Below are 23,382 nucleotides of genomic sequence, written 5' to 3' on the forward strand. Positions count from 1 at the left end.
CCACACTGGGATGCCTTGAAAAGATGGTTTTAAGAGAAATGATTGGGAAACCGCCTACAGTGTAAGATGTATTGGTAAGGACAACAGCATGGGTATTTTCCCTCATGTCACAGTAAACAAAGCACAACCTGCTTGGGGAATTTCAGCCATTCCTCTGGGAACCCTTTCACGTGAGGTTCTTCTGATTGTCTTGGAGTGATAGTGTTGATGTTGCCGTTTTCCAAGGCCACAGGAGCCCCCGGGAGCATCTGCCGGACGGCTGGGTGGTTGAGGTCCACATGAAAGTCCGCAGACATCTTCCTGCCGTCTCTGAGGTCATACAGTGCCACACTCACAAAGAAAGGCTCAATCTGCACGAAAGAGAAAAAAACCACAGGATTGTGATGCAAAATGTTCAACAGCTCCTCTAGCACATCATTTAACAATGCCACAGATGCCGACACTTGCAAGAACCTCCTGATGCATTGAAAGTACTGAGCCCTGCGGCAGGTTTCTTAGATGTCAGAACTGTACTTGAATCATTTCTTCACTCCGGTTTCCCTGCTCTGTATTCTCTCTATGTGACACTCAATGCATTGTTTGGCTTTATGAATCCTTCTGTTCATCTTCACTATACCCTCAGAAAACACCTGACATCCTGGCTTCTCGAAATCAGTTACAAAACTTCAGAAGATTCCAGAATATCCTGAGATATACTTCACTACTCTCAATGTCTTCTGATAGTTTAACAGAGTAATAGTAATTACTGACATTTATTGAGTGTTTATACTTGCCAATGTCATGAGCATTTTCTTCAAAGATGTATTTTATTTAGTTGAAATGCAGAGTTACAGAGAAAGGGGGAGAAGGGATCTTCCATCCATTGGGCAAGGTCAAAGCCAAGAGCTTCTTTGGGTCTGCCAGGGCACGGACACAAGCGCCCAAGGATTTGAGCCATCTTCTGCTCCTTACCCAGGCACATTAGCAAAGAGCTAGAACTGAAGTGGAGCAGCTGGAGTGTGAATTGGTGCCCAGGGTGAGATGCTGGCATCACAGTTGCAAGCTTAATTTATTATGTCATTGTGATAGCCTCATGGGCATTGCGAATGCATTAGCGAACCAGACACACATCTTGGAGGAAGGAGGGATTCAGAAAGGTTGAACCACAGGTATTAAGTTATAGCCTAATATGAGTAAGATGTTCTGATGTCTCATTCATAGTTTGGATAATAACAATAAGCTGAATACTTTTCTTTCCAAAAATGTAGAAGATAGGATTTTGAATTTTTTCACCATGAATGATGAATGTTTAAGAAGACAGACATTTTTACCCTGATTTGCGCATTACAGTTTATGCACATAGCAACAGATTACATGATGCTGCACAAATACATAGAATTTTAGATGTCCATTAAAAATAAAAACTCAGGTGCAGCAGTGAAGCCAGAAAAACCACTGTGGAGAGGCTGGTATTCATATGGGCACTACTTCACAGCCAGGTTGCTCCATTCCAAATCTAGCTTCCTGCTCATGGGGTGTGAAAAGCAATCCCATTGTTTGGGACTCTGCTTCCCACATGGGAGACTGAAATGAAATTCCTGGCTTTTGCTGGCCCGGTGCTTCTTGTTACATTCATCCAGAGAGTGAATCAGTGGATGAAATCTCTCTCTCTCTCTCTCTCCTTTGCTTTTAAATAAAAAGCGAATCTTCTTTTTAGAAAAAGTCTCAAAAAACCCCCACTCATTATACTGTGATCAGCAGTTAGGTGAGCATCAGATTACGAAGGAGTCTGTTGGCTGAGTAATCAATGAAGTTTCCAAAAAAGAGCCGATATCTTAACTGAGTTTGATAAAAATAGTTATCAGCTAATTTTGCTAACTAGTTTTTCCTTGCTTTTGAAATAATTTTGAATTGATCAGAAAGATGAAATACAAACAAACTACCCCCAAATTCCCTTTGTGGAACTCTCTCTTTCTCACACACACATAATGTTATAACACAGGTTTCCTTAGTGGCCCATTTAAAGGCCAAATGCAGACTGTCCCCTAGTGAGGCAAGGCTCCTGTCTGGTCACCACACTGTGATCCAAGTCAGGACAGCAGCACTTGTCCTAAGCCATCCTCCCAACCTCATGCCCCCTTCAGTGCTGCTAGCTGCTCTTACAATCACCTTGCTTCTTTTTGGCTTAGAGTCCCCTTGAGCGCCATCTACAGCATTTGCTGCCACATCATTTCTATCTGAACAGTGAGAGCCTCATGATTCAGACCATCTCTCCTTTTAGTGAGGACAACCCTGAGAAAGCAATGTGTGAGTGTCTATGATCTTATTCTCATTGGGCTGTCAGCGCTACTAGGCTGTCTCATCCCAAGGAGGTAAGATACACACACACACACACACACACACGAACACTGCTATGACTATAATTAATTTTTGTCTCTGAACATGCACATTTGTTAAAACTAATGAGTTCCTGTTGTTATCTCCACTTTATAATTCAAGCACTCAAGTTCCTTCCAGTCTTGTTTAGTTTTTGTCATATCTACAAGTACGTCCTCCAAGAGCGAGAAATCCAAATCTCATTACCACTGATCTATTTACTTAAGTGTCCAATAAACTTATTTATTGATTCAAAGGAACTCTCCCAGTTGTGCTAGCTGTCTTTCCTATTTGCCTGCTCTGACCTGTCCCACATCTGTTCCAGCAAGTCTAGGGGCACACCACTTCACTGCCTCTGTAAGGCTCCCTCCTCCTAACTGGTGGAGTTATTGTATCTTCCCCCATAACTTGTAACCCACAGGCCAGGAAGGAAGTGAGAGATATTAAATCAAAGGAAAATGAGAAGGTAATGAAAGATGAGAATAAAAGGGGACATTTTCTTGTCGAGGAAAATGGAAAAGTATACAATCATCTAACTTCTTTATGAGGAATTCCTTTATGAGAAACGAGGTAAGAAATTTATTTGAAAAGACTACCAGGTAGATTCAGTGATATTCAAAGACCAAAGCACATGGAAGAACACAGACAAAGACCAGCAAAATAGAATCGAATGGAATAAAAAAATAGTGAGAGGGTATTCGTGCAAAGACATTTGAGAAACCTTAAGAAAGTTCAAAGACTTGACTTCACGGCTTGTTGTGTATTGGTTGACTGGAGAAAGCTGTAAGAAAGGAAATGAGCAAAGAGAAAAAATACACAAAGATGCATTCTAAAGGGGCAATGAAAGGTCACTGTGACACATCCTAGTTATGGGTGGAAATACAGGATTTGAGTTCACCGAGGACACTGGGCTGGAGAGCTGGACACACACTGTTTCTGCAAGTTCGAAGTCATGGGTTGAAGAGAAGAGAATCAGAGAGGTTCTAGGTAATATTGACATGCAAAGGACGGATGGAGCAGGAAAAAAGCTTAAAGTGGAGAGAAAATTCAAAAATAAACTGAAAAAGCTGAAGAACTCTGACATAGTATCAGAGACAAAGGTTGAAAATAAAAAGAATGATCAATTAGAAAAAAAGTCAAAAGTACCAGAGACCAAATCAGAGGCTGAAATAAAGAAACAGGCATAAAGTGCAGCTTAAAAAATTTTATGAAAAATGTGTGCTGTTTTTACATTCCATTATCTTATGAACTGTTTGAAGTTCTATCTGCAATAGTTACATATTATAATACATACATATGCATGCCATGTATATTTGTTTATAATATACACACAAACATAAGTAATTATGTTTGTAATTAACCATAGAGTACTGAAGATGGAACATGTCTACAAAAAAAATTTTAGCTTTGTTTCCTTAACCTAATTTGGAATTGATACCTGTCATCTTAGCAATTAGCATATTCTGTGGACAAGCAGGTTTAATCAGAAGGGCATATCATAAGCTAGACCATAACTGCACAGGCTTGCTCATACCAAGACTCTTACTGACCACTTAATGGGCATCTCTTGTCTTTGAAACGCACTAACACTGTTTTAGCATATAACATGAGCACTGGTTCGATTCCTGGTTATTAATTACACATCAGGTTCCCTACTGTTAGAAACACAATCATCTAGGTACAACGGAACTCATTCAATTGTTTTTTTCTTTTTTAATAAAGCAATTTCAGTCTGAAAGATCTATATGTAACCTATTTAGTCCAGTTAGAAATACTCCCAGTACTCTGCTAACAGTTAAAAAAGGTGCAAACTGCAGGAAAATATCCAAGTAAAAACATAAAACACATTAAAAGTCAAAAGGAAAACTACTTATTATTTTTCTTGAATTGCTGTCATTTCATTTTCATTTCTGCTTAGTGAATAGGAATTAATTACCTGCTTTAAAAACCCACCAGCAATTAAAGCTGACTCAGTGATTCATTTATTTCTTCCAATCCACCTTTTCAACAGAAATGTCAAATCTTACTTTTTGAATCACTGGCTTTTTAGCAGATTTGCTTTACAAAGCACATTTGAGAACTAACAAATTAAGTCACAGGTACCTCTTGCTTAGAGTACTGTACTCCTCTTAATCAAAATTCAACAACAAAAATTTTACATGCACCTCTGCTGAAAAATAGCCTTTATGTGTTCAGACTTACAGAATCGGTTCCCATCTGAATGTAATACTTTATGCTGTCAAACTATCAACTTGAATTTGGTTTTCAATTTAATGACTAAAAAGTACAAGCTGTCAAGTCTTGCTTCCTGAACATGAAAAACTTCTTCAGGGAATCTGGGAGTTCATTCCTTAAAGACAGGAACTGGCTGATTGACAACTTCGACAAATATTTCAATTAATTTAAAATATGCTAAATATATTAAGCACATTAAGGATGGGAAAAGAGTTATACTTAATAGATAGGAAAATAGTTTCTTTTAAAAAAACACTGTCTTTAAATGCAGGTTATTTAATTTACTATTGCTTGTATTATTGCTTATAAGTGAAATGAACTTATTTCTATATATAGCTTTCCATTTTTTTTTAAAAAAAAAACCTTTTACATCAAATACAAAATAAAATAAAAACAATTGGCACATCCAGAACATTCCAAATCCACCCTTTGGCCTGACAGAAATGACGGAGCACACTGAAGCCACTCCCTCAACTTGGAGCTGTTCTCTTGTCTGGCGAGACTGGCCCAAATGCAAATACTGAGCTTTTGTTTATGGGTCTAAACAAGAAAAGAATCCATGAGTGCCATCATGATATGCCCAGCGCTGGAAATAACAGCCCTTTGTTTCTGCTGTTTAGTTTCTAAGTCAAATTTTACATTGCATGTTAAGCATGGTTCAGCATGGTTCAAAGAGCACGTTTTTGTTTAGTAAGGGGAGGGCATTGCGGCACGCTGGTTCAGCCACTGTTTCGGATGCCATGATCCCACGTCACAGTGCCCCTCCCCTTCCAGGCTGCTCTATTTTTGTTTTTAAGAATTTACTAATTCAGTTTGAAAGTCAAAGCTACAGACTGAATGGAGAGAGAAAGAGAGAGGGGAGAGAGAAAAAAAAAAGGAGAGAGGGAGAGAAACATCTTTCCTCCCCGGAAGTCTGCAACAGCCAGGACTGGGCCACACCAAAGCCAGGAACTTCACTTCTGTCTCCCTGGTGAGTGACGGGGCCCAGATACCTGCTACCTCCCTGGACCACCAGCAACCAGCTAGCTGGAAAGTAGAGCACACTGGACATGGACTGACTGGCACCCTGTGGCTGGCAACTCAACCTGCCAGTCCCTGCTCTGTTTTTGACTCAGCTCTCTGCATGTGCCCCTGGGATGAATGTAAACTCTTCACCCTGAGGAGCCAGGCCTTACCTAATGGTTGCTCCCACTGCCCCGCCCACCTCACCCTGCCCCTCCCCTTCCACCCTCTCTCTCCTTTAAGCTTCTAGAGCTTCCGTAGTTCTGCTTGTTCCAAGGCATCAGCACTTGCCGGTTCCTCTGCTTTCAAAGTTCTCACCTGACCTGCTTTTCTATCCTTCAAACTCTATGAGTTCAAGTGTCATCTCCGCCCAGAGGCTCCCCATGGCCATCTTGACAAAAGCATGCTTTCTGGGGTCCCAGCGTCAACATCTCCCTAATGATGATTGCCTTTATAGAACTCTTCACAGCATGAAGTTATCTTGCTTTCTTATTTATTCTCTCTTTCAAAAAGAATGTAATCTCCAGGAGACCAGATACCTTCACTTATTTCATATTCAGGTTTTTTCAGTGTTTAGAACAAGTCTAAGTAATAGCAGGCATAGGTAAAAAGTGTTTGTTCACGAATGAACACAACCAGATTCAACTATTATCAGTTTTACTTAATGATAATGTGCCATTAAACTTGGAAATGTCAGGAAACTTTATTTGAAGGGGCAAGATTCTTTCCAGTGACACATGTTCATTTCAGCTGATTTTCAACAAAAATTTCACATGCGATATTGAAAACATCTTCCGTGTTCAGAATTTTTTTTAAATTTCAAAGCCATTTCCCACATATTTAGACAACAGGAAACAGTTAATGAATTTGTTTTGAACTAAGCACTGAGCACTTTCCACATGTTACCTATTTCATCAGTACTAGGGCCACTTGAAGTAGTTACTGTGATTTTAACCATTTACAGTAGAGAACATGGAGGGTAAGCCCCAAAGTGTATGTGGCACAATGGAAGTTGGAAACAGGCAATGGGATCCAAGAGCTCCGGGTTGCACTCAGTTGTCTTCCTTAGGGCGGAGGTTCATAGAAGAACCTCATGGTGCTGCTACACAGGGTAGAGGGTTCAAAGAGAACCATAGAGGTGCCAATGATACAAGGCCGACTGGTGAACAGGCAGCCCTTTCTGCTGACCACTCACTGTCATAATCAATAAGGCTGATTTTAATTTCATTTATTTTATTTTCACTCTATTTGAAAAGCAGAAAGATGATTCGGACGCAGAGAGTACCTCCTGCTGCTCACTCCTCTAATGCCCCGAGCAGCCAGGGGCTGTGCCAGGCTGATATCGCCCAGGGGTAGAAGGGACCCAGTATCAAAGCCAGAGTGTGCATGGGAAGCCAGGCAGATGAAGCAGAGGAGCTCAGGCCCCACCCAGGGCCCCTGATGTGGAAGGGGGCAAGGGAGAAGCACTGGACCAAACATCTGCCGCTAGCAGCATTGTTTACAGTACAACACTGACCTAAGCTTATGCTACCAAATACCCCTTTCCCAATCCAAGCGGAACCGTCTCCTGCAATTCCAGGAGGAAATTTTCCAATGAGCTTGTGAGGAAGGAAGAGAATCCCACGCAGCCTGAGCGAGCTCTGTGATGTCTCCGGGTGTCCGTGGATCACCTTTGCCACTTTCACCACCTCCAATACCTTCGACACAACTATTTATTTTGTATGTATCTAATGTCATTTTGGCCTAGTCCCTCTTTATCTTTGTCCTAGGCAATAATATTTGCAAAATCACGGGGTTGATTGTGAGCTTTGATTTTGCTCTAAGATTTATAAAAGTAAACGTAACCCTATGCAAGAACAATGTTATTTTATCAGTCAACTGAAATTCCACCGAGAGGACACAAACTTGAAGCTCCTGGCTCTTTGCTTCAGCCTCGAAATCCCTGCAGGTGACGGTCATCTGCAGCATGAACCAAAGGGTGAACACTCTTTTTGTCTTTCTGTAGGTTACATTGAAAAGAAAGAGAGAGCAGAGGGGCGGGGACCCTGTGTAATGGAAATACTAACAATTTTAAAAGATTCTGAGCTAATTTCATGGGAAGAATCCCAAAACCTAGGCCCTCCGATGCCTTCTTTAACTGAAGCTGTAAATGTCACGGCACGGTACAGACTGCGGCACGTCAGAACCCGTGCACTTTCCTAATATGGATACACACTGAGCATCATACTGCTCAGCACACAACAAGGCATGGCATTGGCATCTGGAATCAGCAGGAACTGAACAGATTTTGACAAGGGGGTGCAGGGTTGGCCGACTGGTGTACAACATGAAAGAGCAGCTCACGTTTGTCACTGGATCATTCTCGTTCTCCGTAACACATCCCTGAAGATTCAAGGTGAGAGCCCTACAAATGATCATGATTCTCTTGGCAGCTTTTTCTTCGAAGGGCTTGATTCCAAAATCAGGTTCTAAAAGATCCTTCTTTTGAAATTTCAATGTCTGAAATAAATAAATAAATATTGAAAGTGGTGGTCATTAAACGCATGCCATAAAAAGAAATTCTAAATTAGAATCCCCAGCTCAACGGAACCAGTTCCGATCTCTACTAAGAAGGCATGGTGACTTACATCAATATCTGGATCCAGGGAGAACAGATTTAGCCTCTCCATGTTTCTAGTTGCTTTAACTGAGTCTTCAGTTTCTGTGAGGTACTGAAGAAAAAACAGTGGGTTTTAATCTAAGTGTGCAGAATTATGTCAGCTGCACCTTTATGGTCAAGAAATTGCCCCTTGGTTTTACTTTATTATTATTACTATTTTGATGTCATTCATACCTAGAAAATCTTACACAAACATGCTTTAAATTTGGAACATTTAATGCGTAAATAAAACACAACATTCATGGGTAGTTATAGGTTAGTTTCTTAGTTTGTCTCTCTCATGATGACAATAACACATATATCACTTAAGTTTATTTGTGTAGCGTAAGGTTAACTGTATTACTTTTGCAAAGTCTGGGTGCAGGATGTTCTCAGAAGACTCTGTTTCCTCCTGCGTGCATTCACAAGTCACAGAATTATCCAGTGAATCTTGAAAAAGACAGGGCAAGACCGGTTATTAGAGTATGTGCTTGGCTCAGTCATTTTTCTCTCTTGTGACAAATGAAACCAGATTAGATTCAATAAGTTAGAGGAATGCTGGTGAACTTGACTTTTTTTGTCTTGACTTCTGGATTCCACCTTGTTTGGCAATTAGGCCCTAGAAATCAGAGCTACCAGTCATCATTTTTGGATTCTCATCCTGATACCAGCCTGTGCCAATAAGAACTTTGGGTCGTTGCAATACAATGTTTGTACCTGGGGTTGTCTTAATTGACTTCAACAATGCATACTAACGTATTTTAAATATGTGTATTATTTTTGATAATTCTCACTCTCAGGCCAACAATTTAGACCTACCAACTGACTTCAGTTACTGAAACTCCTTTAGATACTCAAATATTGATACTCAAGTTGATTATCACTCAGTGAAATTAGATGAATCTTAAAAAATCTACTGCAGTATATAACAATTGAGTAAAATCAATAGTTGTTTTTCTTTATTATCCCATAACCCCTTGGCTTTGTAGTATATGATATTTAAATTACTAACAGTTAGAGATGCTTTGGTTACAGCATAGAAAATGTCTTGAGATTCTTATCTTGTTTGTTTTGGGGAGCAGTGACTGACTCTGAGGGTGGGCTTGCCTTCTGCATAGCTATAAGCCTATACTCCCACTCTTTGCCTTCTTTGTCTTGCTCCTTCTCTTTGTCTAGAATTAGCCAGAATCTTATGAGAAAATTAAGGTAAGATAGAGAAAACTTGTTATTTTCTAAGAACTTCCATTAATTGAATATAATTTTTGGAACCTTTACATATATGCCCATTCCAGTTATATGCATTTTAACTCAGAGGAATGAATATGTACAAGCCCTTAGAGAGTATAAAGTTCATTAACTGAATGTAGTAAAAGGCAAAAAATCAAGATAACAACAACAACCAGAAAATACTGGATGGCAAGGTGGGGTAATAACCCATCAGACATGGCAGCACTTTTGATACTGCTGACGAGTGACTCATGATACTATCTGAGTAACAGCCTCAAATCACTCCCACTCTGTTTAACCTTGTTTCTCAGGTATGGTGGCCATCACTGCTCACGAAAGCAAAGGTCAAGAGGTGACATCCTTCAGCAAGTGGCCTGGGAATGGACACACTAGATCTGACAGCTCCCACCCAGAGCAGCAGCATCAGTGAACCTGAAGCACTGGTCACTCCTGCCATGGGAGTGTCGGGGCCTTCAGGGACTCTCACCCAGCCCCAGCTCGGTGAGCTCCGTGCTCCTGCGGCCCTGGAGAGACCCCTCGGGGCTGAACTGTAGGATGCGGTTCAGCGTGTGGATCCACTCATCCATGTCAGACTCTGTCTCAGCTGCCAGTACAAAGTAGGTCAGGTCGTTCATCTTCAGTTCAAAGGCATGTTTTCTTAGTCTGTTATTCTGTGATATTAAAGAGAGAGAGAGATAAAAAGAGAGGTAAAAAAGTAAGTATTGTATGGGAGAAGCATTTCTGTTGCACTGGGGTTTCATAGTCTTTCCATGTTTGGTAGGTTTCATAAAGAGATCCTTTCGACACAGGACAAGATTTTAGATGGGTATAAATCATTTTGTTTGGATTCTTCCAAAACTTTTTGTCCTCAGTAACGCTTTTATTTAGGTTTTGGTTAAGGAAATGCCAAATTATGACTCAAAGATGTCATCTTTAGGCATGTGTGTCTGCATCTTCTAAACTCTTCCAGTAATTGCCTTGAGTTTCTGCCTTCATTTTTTCACCTTAGTTTCTTGCACATGACTTCCAAGGAAACTTGCACGTTGAAATCTGTAAGAAGGACTAGGCCATTAAAAAATACCAGAAGGGGGTTTTAAGGTAAAGGGACAGAAAATCAAATTACTGCTGTTTTTTTTTTTCTTATAGTCCTACAAGACTAGAAATGTAAATTCAATGTGGATGTTTTCTAATGATGAGACAAAAAATCTATTTAACTGGGGTGACTTTGAAACTCATTTGAGATAAGTCAGAAAATTCTAACACAAGTATTCAACTTTTATCCACTCTGTTCTGCGGCCTGTAGAATACTTATAATTGTTTTTTTTTTAAAAGATTTATCCATTTCATTACAGCCAGATATACACAGAGAGGAGAAACAGAGAGGAAGATCTTCCATCCGATGATTCACTCCCCAAGTGAGCCGCAACGGGCCAATGCGCGCTGATCCAAAGCAGGGAACCTGGAACCTCTTCCGGGTCTCCCACGCGGGTGCAGGGTCCCAATGCATTGGGCCGTCCTCAACTGCTTTCCCAGGCCACAAGCAGGGAGCTGGATGGGAAGTGGAGCTGCCGGGATTAGAACCAGCGCCCATATGGGATCCCGGGGCTTTCAAGGCGAGGACTTTAGCCACTAGGCCACGCCACCGGGCCCGAATACTTATAATTGTAAACAGGAGAATAACCAAGAGAGTAGTACGTGAAATTTTGGCTAAACAAAAGAGAACTCTTTTTCAGAATAGAATTGTCATTTCTTGGTGACAAAAATAATCTCTTAACATCTTTCTGGTATTTTCTCTTCCTTTGAGATGTTCTCACGGACTGTCTGAAGTTAGCTGCTACTTTCAACTTCTACAAGATTACTGCCGCAAATGTAACACTTACTAAACATTTGCTTGGTATTTTAATAAAATGCATTTAAACGCCATAACAAACCGATGAGACAAATTGTAGTGTTCCATTTACTTATGAAATTGAGGTATAGGGAAATTAATAAATATTTTATTGAAATTACATCGCTAGCTAGTGACACACATGGGATAATGACCTCTTTATGTACTCCACTATTTGTGTTCCCAATTCCACCCACTGACCTGACCCACATACTGCAATGGGTGAGGGCACAGAGGATGCCATGCCTGCTGCTCTCCCTGCTTGCTACAGGGCTGCTACCATCACACACTGAAGAGGTAGCTGGGACCTGGGGAATCCTGAGTTCCCTAAGTGTGTGAGAATACACATTGGTGTAACATAAAAGCTTTGAGAAAACCATAAAACTCAGGAATTGGGAGGGAAGAGTAGCTAAAAAGCTAGCTGTGGCTCTCACTATGGAAATCTGTTCAAATGTTACTGTATAGAATCTTCAAAGGGCAGGTTCTCCATTTCCGTCCATAGCTTTGTATTGTTGTCAAGCATGGATTAACTCTTTGCTTCTGAATGATTCACTCACAGATCTGGCTCTTCCCAACAGCCACGTACATCCTAATTTTTTTTCATAGTGCCTCAGCAGTGTTCCTCCATAAAAGACATATGCTAGGTTTTCCCTTTGTAGTGCGTGAAAGCAAAACTTGGGGGAGACAGACATTAACCAATTAGCTACACAGAAAATTTCAAAATAAGCATACTTAACCTGCTTTATAGTATTTTATGACCATAGAAGAGAATGATTTGGACAAACAAGGCATAGAGTTGGATTTAGAAAGACAATTTCTGGCTCTTATATGAAAAAAAAAAAAGTAGGTACAGCAATAGCGAGAGTGGGCTCAAACTTTATTGTGCAAAAAAAAAAAAACCCACACACACACAAAAAAAACCAACCACGTTGGCAGCTTATCTAAAAATGCAAGCTCCCAGATGCCAGGCTCTCTCTAGCAAAAGTGGGACAGTTGCTCCTTCTACAGTCTCACATGCACCTTTGGCAAACTCCAACGCGGGACATCAACAAAACAAACTGCTTGCTGGGAGAATCGAGGGATGAATTCAAGGCTTCTAGGAGAAGATACGAAAGGAGAGACAGGTTCCCTACTGCAGCATCTGCTTACTCACAGTACAGTCAGAGGGATAGGAACAGAACCATCAATACAGATTAGCACCTGCTTTTTGCTAGACTATCCTTAAGGTTCCAAGTACAGGAAGAACAAGTGAATCTCTGTCTTGACAGCAAAACATGACAATCTGCTTAATCAAACTGATGTTGCAAATGTGGACAGGGAGATGCAAAGTTCTGTAAAATGCTTATATTTTCATTAAAATTAAGGTGGTTTGAGCTACAACTTGCTCTCAAACCTAGGTGTCAAAAGTCAAATACAGTTTTAAAAATCAAACATTGTGGGCCCGGCAGCGTGGCCGAGTGGCTAAAGTCCTCGCCTTGAAAGCCCCGGGATCCCATATGGGCGCCAGTTCTAATCCCGGCAGCTCCACTTCCCATCCAGCTCCCTGCTTGTGGCCTGGGAAAGCAGTTGAGGACGGCCCAATGCATTGGGACCCTGCACCCGCGTGGGAGACCCGGAAGAGGTTCCAGGTTCCCTGCTTTGGATTGGCGCAGCATCGGCCCGTTGCGGCTCACTTGGGGAGTGAATCATCGGACGGAAGATCTTCCTCTCTGTCTCTCCTCCTCTGTGTATATCTGGCTGTAATAAAATGAATAAATCTTTTAAAAAAAATCAAACATTGCAAAAATACATCAAGTTGATTCTCTAAGTGTTGTTCGTACTTCAAATGAACTGAATAATGTTGTTAACACCAATAATGTTGAAATATTTTTCAAAGCTTAAATAAAGTATACACGCTCTTATTTCTCAAAGAGTGGCATTTATAAATAAAGTTAACATTCTCTCTACCACTTTTAAAAACTAAATTATCTGTTTTCAGAAAAACAGAATCACTTGCAGTGTAGAGATGTTTGCACTGGGCAAGATTGAGATAACTGGATGATTTTCCATTTCACTCTCTGTAAACAGCAGAAATAACAAAGAAAAAATCAGTGGAATTTATAATAATCTTAAAGAGCAACTGCTAAATCATTCAAATGATAATCAAGAGCTACTCATTTACTCATCCAATTTTCCTCTATTTCTCTTGAATTACTGACCCTTTGTAGCTAGTACAACTATTTTGTTCAGTGTAGTTCGTCATAGTTCTTCCATTTCCCTTCCTAAATCATAGGAAATGAGAAAATGTCCACTGATGCCTGGTATGTTTGATGAGTTCTGGCATACAAGTTTTTTTTGTTTAATGACTGTCTGAATAAGTCTTACAGCAGATACTGCAAAGACTATTAAAACTAGCAGAGGGGGCCCGGCACCATGGCCTAGATGCTAAAGTCCTCCCCTTGAAAGCCCTGGGATCCCATATGGGTGCCGGTTCTAATCCCGGCAGCTCCACTTCCCATCCAGCTCTGTTTGTGGCCTAGGAAAGCAGTCGAGGACAGCCCAATGCTTTGGGACCCTGCACCCATGTGGGAGAACCGAAGAAGTTCCTGGATCCTGGCTTTGGATTGGCGCAGAACTTGGGGAGTGAAACATCGGATGGAAGATCTTCCTCTCTGTCTCTCCCTGTCTCTGTATATCTGACTTTGTGATAAAAATAAAATAAATCTTTAATAATAAAACAAAAACCAAAAAACCAACAGAGAACTACATATCAAAAAGGTAAAAGCAAAGCCCAATGCATTGGGACCCTGCACCCGGGTGGGAGACCCGGAAGAGGTTCCAGGTTCCCTGCTTCGGATTGGCGCGCATTGGCCCGTTGCAGCTCACTTGGGGAGTGAATCATTGGACGGAAGATCTTCCTCTCTGTCTCTCCTCCTCTGTGTATATCTGGCTGTAATAAAATGAATAAATCTTTTAAAAAAAATAAATAAAACTGCTGCTGCCTGCAATAATCTGTAAAAGACGCTACCAGCATAATCATCACAATGGAACATTGTGGTTGCATAGCTTTGCTTTTACCTTTTTGATATGTAGTTCTCTGTTGGTTTTTTGGTTTTTGTTTTATTATTAAAGATTTATTTTATTTTTATCACAAAGTCAGATATACAGAGACAGGGAGAGACTGAGAGGAAGATCTTCTGTCTGATGATTCACTCCCCAAGTTCTGCGCCAATCCAAAGCCAGGATCCAGGAACTTCTTCGGTTCTCCCACATGGGTGCAGGGTCCCAAAGCTTTGGGCGGTCCTCGACTGCTTTCCCAGGCCACAAGCAGGGAGCTGGATGGGAAGTGGAGCTGCCGGGACCAGAACCGGCACCCATATGGGATCCCAGGGCTTTCAAGCTGAGGACTTTAGCCACTAGGCCATGCCACCGGGCCCAGCAGCAGAGTTTTAAAAGGAAACACACATCAAACCCAAGTTACTGTGGTTGGCAGTCACTGTCCATGTAATTCTGTTCTCTGAGGGTTGGTTGGTTCATTCACTCAACAAAAAATGTACTGGGAGCCACCTGTGTGCCAGTCACACAGCTTGGGCAAAACTATGCTGCCCCTTGTTGAATGTACATTTTAGCGTAATGGAATGTCAGTAAATAAGTACGTGCAGATGTAACATATGGAAGTGTGTATAATACATGTGCAATACAGTACAGTGCTGTGAGGTGATAAGTGACATCATTCTTGCACGTCATTAGGCACACTGCTTGAAGTATGCCATTCATGTTGTATTTGCATCTGCCAGATATTTTGTAGAGAGGAGGGCATCCTTCCTTTAGTTCCGAAACTCCTTGAAGATAGGAATCATGTCTATTTCCTTCTACGGCTTTTCCACAGTGCTTCGTCCATTGTAATTTTCTAATATGCATATGCTGCGATGAATCATCAATATAAACCTCATGTCTTTACCTTGCATATCTCTTTAGTGTTTCTCTTGTTCATGTGTCTTGTACCCCAGTGACCCAGATCTACTGAGAAATTGCAAGAAAGATGGCTCAGCACTTGGTTTCTTCAATTTTTACATAAGAGGTAAGAAAGGACAACTGTTTCATCGGAATAGAAGGAATCAATGCTTTGGAGCTCTATGGATGTCTCCCTGCCACAGCCATCCATGTCAAATTCTGTAACAATTTGCAGACCAGGTCTGCAGAAATCCGTCACCTGTTCAAAGCACTAGGAATCATTGTAATCTTGGTGTTAGAAGAAAATATCTTGTTTAAAAGCAGGATGATATGTGTGCACACTGTAAATGTACTCCCCAATTATAATTAGCAGGTAATTATAAAGATAGCATTTGTGAAGCGCAAGCTCTGAAGTACATCATTTACATAACATGACCTTCCTAAATGCAGATATGCAACTGGTCACCTTTAGTTTAGAAACCAGGTAGTCTCCAGCGTGATTTACTGACTTCTTGAGTATTAATACCGCTTTCCGAGCTCACAATTTAACTTTCCATTCTGTTTATTTTCTTAACTGAAATTTTACCAACTGCTTCCACTCTGGGTTTATTTATTTATTTGTTGGCTTACTTCTGGTTTTTTTTGTTTGTTAGAAGCAAATTTTTTAGAAGCCGAAATCTAGGCTATCTTAATCTTCACTGAATCACACAGTCGCCAACAGTTCTAGTTTTTCATTGGATATTCTGTAAAAATGTGTCTAATACACTTTTTCAATGAAAAGACCTCCATAGAAAAAAAAATGCTTTCTACTCACCTGCACCACACCTGTACAGGAATCCAAAAAGATGCAGCCTTTTGGCTCTTTGGATATTTTTTCATCTTTGTAAAAATTCATAATATAGGAGTTATCTGGCAGTTGAGTCAGCTGGAAGTAGCGCTTTTTGAATGACTAAAGGAAGAGAAAGAAGTAGATCTACTTGCAGTGTGCTGCTGATCATGGGAACTGAAGCTTTTCTAATTTCTTTGGAAGCACTCTATTTCTGAGGAAGCTTTCTAGAGAAGAGAATCTATTCCCTTGTGAATAAAGTATGCTGGATGGTCTGCAGGTTAAGATACTTGTTGGGATGCCAGCATGGAATATTAACTAGAGTCCTGCTGCTGCTCTTAACCCCAGCCACTGCTCTTGTGGACCCCAGGAGACAGTAGGCGAGCACTCAAGGAGTTCGATGCCTGCTGCCACTGCGGTTGCCATGGGCTGAGTTCCCGGCATCCTCCTTGGCTTGGATCAGATACCTCCAATTCTGCAGGCATTTGGAGAGTGAACCAGCAGATGGAAGCTCCGTCTACATCTCACTGTTTGTTCCCCTCTCACATAACTAGATCAATAAACAAAACATTAAAATTTTCAAATCACACGACACCTAAACTCAATGCCCAGGGCTCTCTGTGATCAAACAAGAGGTGACAGATACAAGGGTCCACGTCGGTGTGCTCTTACCCGAACAGTAACGGTGTTGTTCACGGTGCTGTTAAAATTCCCCTTGTACAGCCAGCCAGATTTAAAAATGCCAGTGCCTCCTGCTGCCCCGCCACCCTTGGAGGATGAGTGGGAAGTGGTGTCCTGCACAAAAAACAGCATCAGAATCCACAACCATCTTTTGTTCCGAACAGCAAGACTTCTTTCCTTTCCCTGACTCCTCTTCCAGAATCTTGTGTAACTTCAAAACACACACCATTCAGCTCCTGCCAAGCTGACATGAAGCCCTCTAGGCTCAGCCAGGAACCCACCATCTATGTTTCAACAAGTTACTCACTTCATCTTTATCCACATCTTCATGATCAACTTCAAAAGAATGCGAAGGCAGTTTCTCTGGTTTGTATTCTGCTCTGATATTGAAAAGAAAAAAAAGAAGAAGAAACAAGGTTCTGATTTGCTATTTAAGACTTTGCTTTCATTTTCACCTGTTCCCTAGGTAACAACTACTGCATGATACTTTTACCGATTTTAATAAAATAAGGCAGTCTTGTGAGAGTCCCATTTCCTTTGAAAGTATTTGCTTTCCTTCACACTGTAATATTTTATTTTTGGGGTGAATACATATTTTAAATCACGTATTATTTGTATAGACTTGCACAGATGTTTTTGAATTACATGAAGACAAGTAGGATAATTTTGAAAGGTTTAGTAGTTTATGTTCTCATGCCTGCATTATCTCGAGGTAGAATATTAAACATTAATAGTTTCATTACCTAAATCCCCCTCTGCAGAATCAGGCTGTGCTATGACCACTAGTCTGTGCTGTTGTTGCATTCAGGGTCTATTCAAATGGGCACCCAAAGGGTTTTCAAGTCAGTTAGTTACATCATTTTGCCCTCTTCCAGGGTAGCACAGAAATGCCTATGTGAGTCTTAGCCCACTGGTGAACCCAGATCCACGAATGCTAAGAAAAGTGACAAGTGGCTTTTCATGGCTGGATTCTGTCTCACAACAAAGGGCCAAAAGGAAACCAGACATCACTCCGAGTTCAGATACTCCTTGATATGTAATAATTCCTTTTTCTTGTTATTATTTTTTTTCCATGATGCAGTGTTAGAGGTGTAGGGATTCCCTATTCCACCTCCTCTACTCCCCTCCCTATCTTCCCACTCTTCGTCATTCTCCCATATTATTACAATAGTATAGTCCTTCAGCAACAGTCAGAAATCCATCATTCTGCTATTTAAGTGTATCATGGTATTGTAGCTATTAACAGTGGTGGATAATCTAGTATCCTATTGTCAAGGTAGATTTAACAGTTTCATGGGAAGTGCTCCTTTCATTCAGAAGCAGAAATATATACTACGTTGTATCGTCACTTCCCAATATGCTAGTCTCCATTAGATAGTTCACCTATGAGAATATGTGTATATACATGTTTACCTACAGATCTATTTGTTTTGTATTCTGTGTAAATGTTGCCTTATTTCAGAAAGAGCATATGATATTTGTGCTTTGGGGATTGGCTTATTTCAGTGAGCAAATTGATCTAGTTGGAACCATTTTGTTGCAAATGGTAGAATTTCATTTTTGAAAAAAATGGTTGAGTAGTGTTCTATAAAGTAAATGCACCATGCAGCTTCACAGTAATTTTTAAAAATTCTTTATCTGAGGCCTGACACAATAGCACAGCGACTAAATCTTTGCCTTGCATGTGCCGGGATCCCATATGGGTGCCACTTCATGTCTCAATTGTTCCACTTCCCATCCAGCTCCCTGCTTGTGGCCTGGGAAAACAGCAGAGGATGGCCTAAAGCCTTGGGATTCTGCACCATTGTGGGAGACCTGGAAGAAACTCCTGGCTCCTGGCTGCGGATCGGCTCAGCTCTGGCTGTTGCAGCCACTTGCGGAGTGAATCAGAGGACAGAGGATTTTTCTGTCTCTTCTTCTCTTTGTATATCTGCCTTTCCAATAAAAATAAATAAGTCTTTTTAATAAATTCTTTACCCAGCAGTTTCTTGATGTCTGTCTCAGTTAACTGTGAGGTTGATACCGCCATTTGCCTCTTTGTTGGGGAGCCCTCTTCTTTTGCCTGTGGCCATTGCAACTCAGATTAGCAGATTCTTCTCTTTGGGGCTGGTTTTTTAAGCTGTGTTGTCCACAGGTATACAGGCTGATTTTACTGATCCTGTTCAGTGCCCTGGTCTCCATTTGTGCCACTGGTACCACTCCCTCCAGCAAGTTGCAGTTCTGGACTCCCATGCTATGCTTCTGTCACATCCTGTACAGCCCAGGCATCCAGCTTGCCAATCTCTGTGCCCTGCAACCCCATATTGTTGCTGCATTATTGTTCGTTGTCTTTCTCCTATCATAGTTCCAGCAGTACTGGGGGTTACAGAGAAACCAGTTCTGATATTAAACTAGGTCACAAGGCTGTCTGTGGCACCTGGCTGTCTGGGGGCAACCCAGATCTAATTTGGGTGGAACTCCTGGGACACCAAGTCGGTATTACTTTCCAAATGGGACCAGTGCAATGTGTTGTGTTGGAAGTGAGTTGTCCCCTGGCTTACCACATGTGTAACTTGCTGTTGTCCCCATCAGGGGCTTTGCCACAGAACTCAGAATGGCATCTGATGTGGCACTGGTGGGGGTGGGAGGTGAAATCCACCCCAATCTCACACCTGCCCAAAGGAGCTCTGCCACTCTGCTTCTACTCATGATCAGATTTTAAAAATTATTTCTATTCATTGTTTTTTGATACATTTTAGTTGGCACTGAGCTCTCCCTTCCCCTTCCCCCAAGTTCCCTCCCCTCCTCTCTGTTCTTCCCTCCAGGTTCACAATGTGTGTCTTCATGAATCTTCCCAAGTTCATCATGCTGCCACTGGAGTGTCTCCCAAACATGTAGGAGACTGTCAGTCATTTTACGATCAAATTTTGATAAATCACTGGGCCACGCAATTTTGTGGCTTGATTGACTGCGTGTTCCTGGGGTTCTTCCCACCTGACTGCAGGAGGCACTCCGACTGCTGCTGGGGTACCTGTTTATGTCAGCTCCGCTCTGCTGTCTCTGCTGCCTCTGCTGCCTGCCATGTCCTTGGGTCTCCAGGTGTCCCGGCTTGCTCTCCCCTAGGATTGTTTTTCTATATAAAATCCCATATATAAACAATTCCCATTGAATGCTTATGTTTCCTTTGATTATTTGCATCATGTAGAAAACAACTACTGAATCCAACTCTTGAGATAATGGCCAGAACTGCATTTTGTGTTTCCATCACAGACTGCTTTCTCTGTTGACAGTATACTAGACAGGAAGATGAATGATCAAGGATAAAAGAGCAAAGAACATGCCTAGTACTAGTTTATAGTAGGAAATGTTAGAAACCAATGAAGAATGCCATCCGCACAATTATTTGGGTGAAGTCTGTGCTAAAACTCACATTCTGATTCCTGAAAAGGACCCTTTTGTGTTGACGTCACATATGCATGATACAAAACATGATCCAATCATGTTTAAACATATAGTTGGGCAGCATTAAGTACATTGACACAATTGGCCAAACATCATCACCATTGGTCTCCATGCTCTGGGCTGTCCCAGACAGAAACTGACCCCATTAATCAACAGCTCCCAAGGCCCCCACTCCAGTCCTTGGTAACCATTGTTCTATTTTCTGTTTCTACAGATTCTGCTATTCAGGTATCTTCCATCCATGAATCATAGAGTTAGTCTCTTCATGATTTGTGTCACTCAGCACATCATATTGAGCATCCTGCCACACTATAGCATATATCAGAATTTCATTTATTTATAAGCCAGAATCATATTCCATTATAACCTGGTGACAGTTTGTGCCCCAAAATGATCTCCATGAAGTCATTCTATACTCTACAGAATTTGGACTCTCTTCCTGTCCTGATTAAATCACAAGACCAATGCAATGTTAATAACAATCTAACTCAACAACTGGAAGTTTGAAATAAAAGTGGAAGAGAATGTAGATTTTGCAATTATTTCTACTGTGAAGACTGGTTCTCAGGAGGTGTTTATGTTAACATGTATGAGCATAAGCTATCTCAAATTTGAAAAACATTAACAATAATATGATTTATTTACACTTATTCCAAAGAATAAGTCTATGTAGAAGCTTTAGTGGGTTGCATGTGGTCTGTTATTTAACTGTGTGTATAACAAGACATTTGTGCATAATACTGGGGCTTCACTGTGTCACATCATTTTGTCATTTTGCAGAACTGAAAGCAAAGCCCACAAGGATGACTTTTATAAGCATGTGACAAAAGAAACAAGATTAGAAGTCTTTGGAATAACTCCTGTATTTAAGAAACATTAATTAAAACGTCTTTAATAAGCATGTGAAACAAGATTTCACCCATTTTTTTTTCTTCTAAAAAAAATCTTGATGTGCTTGTAGCTATGATCCTTTCTTTTAAGTGTCAAAATTACTTAAATTTAACTGTGGACTTGCTATGGATGCTAACTGTCCTGACCCTTTTGGTCAACTTTAAGTGAAGGCAGAGCAAGCAGCAAATCACAAGGGGTTATTTTAGGACCACTGAGAAATTGTTCTTATTCCACCAAAAATACACTTTGTCTCATTCTCGTTTGATTGGCAGGTAAGGCTCTGGGACACCAGGCCTTGTTGTCCCTCCTGGGAGAACTGACTTGGGCTGAGACTCAGAGGCAGATTCATGTATCTGTTTTTAGAGTAGCAACTTGAAATACTTTGTTTGCAGTGGATGGAACATGAGTGTCCCACGACTCTTTTTAACGGCACTTCACTAAAGGGAGTACTGAGGAAATATCCAAAGTGGACAATAAAGAAATGAATAGGGAAACCCAATCAAAGCAAGCAAAGATAACTTGAACATGAACTGGTAACCATTTTCTGTCTGTTTCCCTCTGGTCTCGAGCCAGTGCTACTCAGTCCTCAACTATCCTGTGCCCTTTGGCCAGGGTGATTTTTCTTTCCTTCTCTTTCTTACAAAAAGTAATTTTGCAGGCACCTTTTCTGGAGTGTGAATTGCCATATTAGTGATGTTCTGCAGACCGTTTTCCTGTTAATGTGGATTTCTAAAAATATACTTAGGAATGAGGGAAGAAGAGCGCATCCTTTCCACTGAGTGATGTCATTAAAACAAAAGGCAGAGGGATGGAGCGTGAGTCCCATGAATGTCAACGCAAAATACTCATCAGGAATTCCCGCAAGAAGCTCGGCTGAGTCGTGGAAATGACAAGTGAGACAGTCAACACTATGATCAAAGTTTCCATTAAGGCCCATGGATTTAAGAAAAACAGCTCAAAATGTGGAAGGAATGAACCAACAAACTACTTTCGTTACACACACAAAGGAGTGTCGCTCAGAAAACAGAAGCAGCTAACCTAAGCAGAAGTATAGATATCATTCAGAAGAATTATGTTGAATAGAAGAAGTCAGAAACATATGAACATGCATGACATGAGCCAGAGGAAAAATAAAAATCAGAGGGAAATGGAGGTAAGGATTGACCAGCAAAGGTGTCAGCTAACTCTTGAAAGGTAGTATAATTTTGTACATCTCTGTGGTGGTTTGAATCACACAGATATTGCATGATCAAGTTATACAGTAGATAAAGCACAATTTGTGATTCCCTTGTATGCAATTTTAGTTAAAAGAGAAAGCACAAGGTACAGACTCTGTATCTCTATTGAACAATTACAGCTGAAGCCATTAGGAAGGCACTGTGCCAATGTTTTCAACTCACCATGATGATTTGACTCAGTAATGAAATGATGAAATGACACAGAAATCAGGTGCAGTGATAGATGGCAGTACACATGAGTGGAAGAGACAAAAAAGCTACCGAACAAGCACATAACAATGTAAAAGACGTATTTTGAATGATGCGACTTGGTGTTTTTGTTGTAGGCAAGTCTTTCAACTTCCTCGTCTGTTTGAATGCTTACATGATATTTGGAAATTGTTATGGGACAATTAGCAAGAAAAGTTTACAAGGATGTGGAGTAAACGTAACTCCAAAACATGGCTAGTGGGAATGCAAGTTAGTGCAATCATTATTGAGAATAATATGGAGATTATTTAAGAACTTTATAATAGGTCTTTCAAATCAGCTAGCAATTCACTGCTGGGTATACATCTGAAGGAAATAAAAATAACATTTGAATATGGTATTTTCACTCCCATGTGCATTACAATACTAGATACTGTAGCCAAGCCATTGAATAAATTTAGGTGTTTATTGGTGGATGTATAGATTTAAAAAATTGTCAGGGCCCGGCGTGGCAGCTTAGTGGCTGAAGTCTTCACCTTGAAGAGCCAGGATCCCATATGGGCACCAGTTCTAATCCCAGCGGCCCTGCTTCCCATCCAGTTCCCTGCTTGTGGCCTGGGAAAGCAGTCAAGGACAGTTCAAAGCCTCGGGATCCTGCACCTGTGTGTGAGAACTGGAAGAAGCTCCTAGCTCCTGGCTTCAGATTGGCTCAGTTCCAGCCATTACTCTTACTTGGAGAGTGAATTAATGGATGGAAGCTCTTCCTCTCTGTCTCTCCTCTTGTCTGTATATCTGACTTTCCAATGAAAACAAAATAAGTCTTTTTTAAAAAGTCATA

General features: G+C 40.9%; 1 protein-coding gene across 9 annotated transcripts in view; it reads right to left on the reverse strand.

Moving 5' to 3' along the window:
* Positions 1–23,382, reverse strand: part of DOCK10 (dedicator of cytokinesis 10) — a 271,550-nt gene that overhangs the window by 83,450 nt on the left and 164,718 nt on the right. For all 9 annotated transcript variants that reach the window (XR_009245506.1, XR_009245507.1, XM_004576766.4 and 6 more), the window contains exons 5-12: positions 17,093–17,165; positions 16,777–16,899; positions 16,093–16,227; positions 9,945–10,128; positions 8,595–8,680; positions 8,220–8,303; positions 7,936–8,091; positions 129–350 (exon numbers count right to left, since the gene is read on the reverse strand). Coding sequence is in view for 7 of the 9 variants with exons in the window: in XM_004576766.4 (XP_004576823.2) it covers positions 129–350; positions 7,936–8,091; positions 8,220–8,303; positions 8,595–8,680; positions 9,945–10,128; positions 16,093–16,227; positions 16,777–16,899; positions 17,093–17,165 (1,063 nt within the window). In the remaining 2 variants the exon portion in view is untranslated. The remainder of the gene's footprint in view (positions 1–128; positions 351–7,935; positions 8,092–8,219; positions 8,304–8,594; positions 8,681–9,944; positions 10,129–16,092; positions 16,228–16,776; positions 16,900–17,092; positions 17,166–23,382) is intronic.

This window comes from Ochotona princeps, chromosome 5 (genome assembly GCF_030435755.1).
Source record: "Ochotona princeps isolate mOchPri1 chromosome 5, mOchPri1.hap1, whole genome shotgun sequence".
NCBI classification, from domain to species: domain Eukaryota; kingdom Metazoa; phylum Chordata; class Mammalia; order Lagomorpha; family Ochotonidae; genus Ochotona; species Ochotona princeps.